Raw genomic sequence first — 4,877 nt, forward strand, 5'->3', positions numbered from 1 at the left:
TTTGTCCAGTCTCTCAGTCAGATGTTTCTCCTCCTCTGTTCAGGTCTTCTCCATGTGGAGCCATGATGCAGACATAGATAGACACAGTCCAGAGGTCCAGAACTGAGAAGGTTCTGCTGCTCTCAGCTCCTTGTAGAACCATGTTCATGCAGGTGGACTGATGGAAACCACAGCTGGACCCAGTTTGGTTCTTTGAGGTCCTAGTTTGGAGCCTGAATTTCAACATCATCTTCATAAAGGATTCGTTTCTGATCCTCAGAGGAACTACTCGAAGAAACATTGGAGATATGGAGAGCTGATGGAGGTCAGAACTTCTTCACAGGTCTGGACTCACTGCTGTTGTAACCTGCAGGTTTTATTAAGGCTTGTTCTTTGAATTCTGTTGTAATATTTGATTTTGTATTTGTCATATTTACCGTCTTGTGTGTTTGTTGCCTTTAAAACAGGTGAATTGCTTCAACCTGTATAACAGCTGCTGAATCCATCATTCATTCTGCTTCCAGGCGACTCTCTCAGCGATGCAACTGTCTCGTCTGCACTCGTCTACTCGGGCTCCGTTAACGGCGAAGGTGTTGCTGCATCGCTCGTCCTCCCGTCGCCTCCTTCCCTCCCCGCAGGAAGTCGCCGCCCCCACCAGCGAGAGAAGACCCTCCCTCATACCCACGATCCCCGAGGCCACGCCCTCTGAGAGGCGGGGCCAGTTCAGGAGACGCAACGTTATGTCTTTGGTGGGTTTAAAGACACGATGATGGTTCACACGACAGAACATGTAGTGACCTGAAACCATGTGTGTTGCAGAGCGACGCCTACAGCGTGTGTCTGATCTGTCACAACGACTTACATCAAGGCAGCGGCGGCACCCAAGAGCTGCAGTGTACACACACCTTCCACAAAGAGGTAACACACCTGAGACACGGCTCCAGGGCTGGGGTTTAGGCTTAGGTAGCTGAAGGCAGGTAACCATAGACAGATCACCTGAGGATCACACCTGAGCCCTCAGGGAGCCTCGGTTTGTGTTAGTGTTACCTCTTCAGGTGTGAAGTCATTCAAACAGGCAGCAGGTGACTTTGTGCAGGTAAATGTGAGATGTGAGAGGAGGTGAGGTCCCTCCATGGTGTCCAGGTGTTGCATCACGTACCTGACTGATGTGTCTCTGCAGTGCATCGAGGAGTGGCTGTGGAGGAAGCAGTCCTGTCCCACGTGTCACGTCCAGGTGTCGCTGCCGCAGCCCGTCCACTGGAGCTCCACCCGGGTCAAAGTGCCCTGAAACCGGACCTCGTCCCGGCATCGTCCAGCTCCCCTGGAACTGAGCCTCAGTCAGTACTTCATGAGAACCAAAAGCAAAAACGAGTCCTTTCCTCTGTGATTCATTTGGTGAGCCGTCAGACTCACCTCGAGACCCCCCACGTCTGGAAGCCGAGGTTGAAACACTCTGAAGGCCACATTAAACTACTAGGATGACATGCAGTGAGCGGTTCTGGTCATAAGTCAGAGCAGAAAGCAGCCATGTTGGACTTTATTCCCTGTTTTATGACTTTTATCTACAATAATCTACAAGGACGATATTTAATGAAGCCATGCAGATCTAATACAGAACACATGTGAACATCTGTGTTGTTTCTTCACGGCCAGAAGCTCCATCTGACTGAAGAATTCATGTTTTAGACGACGACAGGAGTCGTGTCTAGAAGAACGACCCAAACGCTCACCCTGGTTTCAGCTGTCGGTAAAAATAGTAAAATATTTATGCACGTGCATTGATGTCTGTGTTTTCATTCCAGAATTCTGTAATGTGTGTCAGAACTGCACCTGTCTGTGCTCACCTGTAAATAAAACATGGAGATGTACCTGTATGTGAACGCGCAGTGAACACTCAGCTACGGGGAAACAGCGCCTCCTTTGAGCACGCTGTGGTCAGAGGCGGTACTGCAGGCGGAAGTGCTGCACCTGTTGATGCCTCTTGTTTCGGCGAAACACCTTAAAACACCTGAAAGTGACTTCACTTGGAGGTTCTGGAGAGTCTGGAGGGCTGGGGCTGGTGTCCGGCAGAAACACGGAGCTCATGGACAAACTGAAGAGGGTTCTGAGCGGGCAGGATGACGGGAGCGCGGACGGGAGCGGCATCCTGGAGGTGCTGTTGTTGTTAGCATGTTAGCTGCTGCTAGTTAGCGAGGAAACACTGAGGACCGTCGGAAAGCCAGTTTTAGAGTCAAGAGCAGGACCGTAACTCAGACAGATGAGAACACACGGACACTAAATAACGATGTTTAGATCCAGAGTGATTTATACTTTCAGAAGACATCGGTATCTCTGTTGTTCATCCAGAAAAAACCTCCAGAAACCCGCTTAGAAAGCAGCAAAAAAGACGCTGCCGAACTCCACTGGGAATCCTCACGTTTTTAGCTTGACCTCGCTGTCAGCGATCCGGTAAAGTGGTCGGAACCTCCGCGAACACATCAGAATCAGCAACTCTTAGCAGCTGGTTCGGCTGAATTGAACAAGTTAAATGTGAAGGTTTCAAACCTCTTTAGTGAAACAGACTCACTACAATCATTCACTTTATTAACCCTGAAGGTGTTTCTCTAAACTTCTAATGTCACATCATCATCATCATCATCATAATTAAACAAGACATTTAAAAGACCTTAGAGTGGAAATAATTCGTTAAAAAGCACAATCCTAAATTTTACACAGAAATATTCGTTCAAGTTTAGTTCACACATGAGTTAGTGCAGGGGTTCTCAACTGGTGGGTCGCGGACCTGTTCTGGGTGCGTCGCAGACAGCTGGTCAAAAATAAATCATATATAATGTGCGTCTCAGGTTGGACTTTTTTTTTTTTTTGACAGGCACGGTAACCATAGTTTGTTTGATATTCATTTTAAGTCTGTGTTGATGTTGGGACGCAAAACGTCAAAAACATGACCCGGACTATTTAAATTAGTACTCGGGCTGGACCCGAATAGCCACCTATTGGTTCACTGTGCTGGAATCGGGAAATCAGTTTGGATCTCCCCCTGTCTGAATAATAATAATAATAATGGGCTCCTCTCTCTCGGTCGTCTGTCGCTGAAGCTGTCATGTGATCAGACGCTGAGAAAGAGATGTGGGGAGGTCAGCCTTTCCCTCTTCTGGTGCAGCGATGTGATGGCTGAGCATCCACCCCTCACCACTCCTGCAGGTAAAACAATCTTAGCATTCAGCTCAGCCTGTTGCTGTGACAGTAGCTTCTCTACCCTGGTCCAGCTCAGGTCACAGCAGAGGAACAGGTTGGACACTGAGCAGGATCTGAGAGCAGCTCTGTCTGCTGTCAGCCCAGACTCTGGACCTCTGATCAGGAGTAGAGCACGAGCCCAACTGTCTCATTAACTTCAACACATGACCCGATGAGGCCAAAACTTTATTTTAGAGTAGTTCTGATATTTATTTTATTCACTTCTGTGCATACAGTGGTAATGGTCCAGTTCCTGTGCATGGTTATAAGCTCTGAAATACACGTTGCACAGGAAAATATATTGAACATTGAATTTTTTAAAAAATTGGGTCGTGACTTAATGACCATCAGAAAATGTGGGTCCCAGGGTGAGACCAGTTGAGAAGCCCTGATTAGAGCAAAGTGTGTTCCAGCATCAGGAAGAAAAGATGAACGGAAATAACGGAAATGTAATAAACCAGATATTAACGTAAATGACATAAACACTCACCTGCTAACACACTGCTGATGATGCTGATGATGACATCTGTGCAGAGAGCCAATCAGGCGTCAACGCTGGCCTGGGGAACCAGGATGAAGGGTTTCCTGGTCTGCTTCGTTCTGGGCGCCGTGTGTTCCGTCCTGGTGAGTTCACGATGCTCCAACGCAGCACTGTCGGTTTTCACGGCAACAGTCTTTCATCTGTTGTCTGACTGAACAGCCCGCCCTTTTTTTTCTTCCAACTGTCGATTTCCATGGTAGCAGCCTGCCCTCCCGCTGGTATCCATAGTAACAGCCTGTCCTTGCTAATTGTCTTACCTCCCGTATACAAGGTATCAATCTGTGTCTGTCTGTGTGTTGCCATGGAAAGGGTCAGTTACATATGCTTGTCTGTTTCCATGGTAACAGTTTGTCTTTTGTTTCTCTGCGTTTCCGTGGTGACAGCACCCTGTCTGCAGAAAGTGACCGTTAGCTTCTTCTCTGTATCAGTCGTCTTTTCTGTTTCAGCTGTCCTGATCTGAGGTAATGGCTTCTTTGTTTCTGTCAGTATCCACGGTAACTGTACCGTGTGTCTCTATGGTAACATCTGTGCGTCTGTCTCAGGGTACCTGTCTGCTGTGGATTCCAGGTGTTGGCCTTGCTGTGTTTGCTGTCCTCTACAGCGTGGGAAACATCTGTGCTCTGGCCAGGTACTGACCAGAACTGTTAGAACTGAGGACCCGTCGCCCTCCAGTGGTGGAGCTCAGAACTGCGGTGTGTCTCAGCTTTGTGGTTCTGTGTTTCAGCACCATGTTCCTGATTGGACCGTGCCGGCAGCTGAGGACCATGTGTGCTAAAGAGCGAGCGCTGGCCACCGCCATCATGCTGGTGAGAACCCAACGGCGCCGCGTCCTGCTGGACCGGCCGCCGCTACAAGCGTTTCTCTGACTGTGTTCATTGATGAAGTTAGCTTCAAAGAACCTTCGGCCTCCCGCCGCTCCCTCAACGTGCCGTTGTGTCTCTGCAGGTGTGTCTGGCGTTGACGCTCTGCGCTGCCTTCTGGGTGAGAACCCGACTCGTTGCTCAGCTCGTTGTGTTGCAGCTTGTTGTCGTGTCTAAATCATGTCGTTGTGTCTCTGCAGTGGAAGAACAATGGACTTGCTCTGCTCTTCTGTGTGCTGCAGTTTGTGGCCTTCACCTGGTAG

The 4,877-nt window shown here is 48.8% G+C and overlaps 2 protein-coding genes across 2 annotated transcripts in view; both read left to right on the forward strand.

Annotated features, from left to right (window-relative positions):
- LOC103373514 (E3 ubiquitin-protein ligase TTC3) overlaps nt 1-1,755 on the forward strand; it is a 20,504-nt gene extending 18,749 nt beyond the window's left edge. Inside the window, exons 3-5 of the mRNA XM_008303416.1 lie at nt 504-728; nt 799-897; nt 1,160-1,755. Of these exons, the coding sequence (XP_008301638.1) occupies nt 504-728; nt 799-897; nt 1,160-1,267 (432 nt within the window). The 3' untranslated portion in view covers nt 1,268-1,755. The remainder of the gene's footprint in view (nt 1-503; nt 729-798; nt 898-1,159) is intronic.
- A 167-nt stretch (nt 1,756-1,922) lies between these two features.
- The window catches only part of LOC103373516 (vesicle transport protein SFT2B), an 11,263-nt gene continuing 8,308 nt past the window's right edge, over nt 1,923-4,877 (forward strand). Inside the window, exons 1-6 of the mRNA XM_008303418.1 lie at nt 1,923-2,131; nt 3,748-3,837; nt 4,297-4,382; nt 4,479-4,560; nt 4,700-4,735; nt 4,815-4,873. Coding sequence (XP_008301640.1) covers nt 2,063-2,131; nt 3,748-3,837; nt 4,297-4,382; nt 4,479-4,560; nt 4,700-4,735; nt 4,815-4,873 — 422 coding nt within the window. The 5' untranslated portion in view covers nt 1,923-2,062. The remainder of the gene's footprint in view (nt 2,132-3,747; nt 3,838-4,296; nt 4,383-4,478; nt 4,561-4,699; nt 4,736-4,814; nt 4,874-4,877) is intronic.

This window comes from Stegastes partitus, unplaced genomic scaffold, assembly GCF_000690725.1.
Source record: "Stegastes partitus isolate 25-593 unplaced genomic scaffold, Stegastes_partitus-1.0.2 Scaffold2003, whole genome shotgun sequence".
In the NCBI taxonomy this organism is placed as follows: domain Eukaryota; kingdom Metazoa; phylum Chordata; class Actinopteri; family Pomacentridae; genus Stegastes; species Stegastes partitus.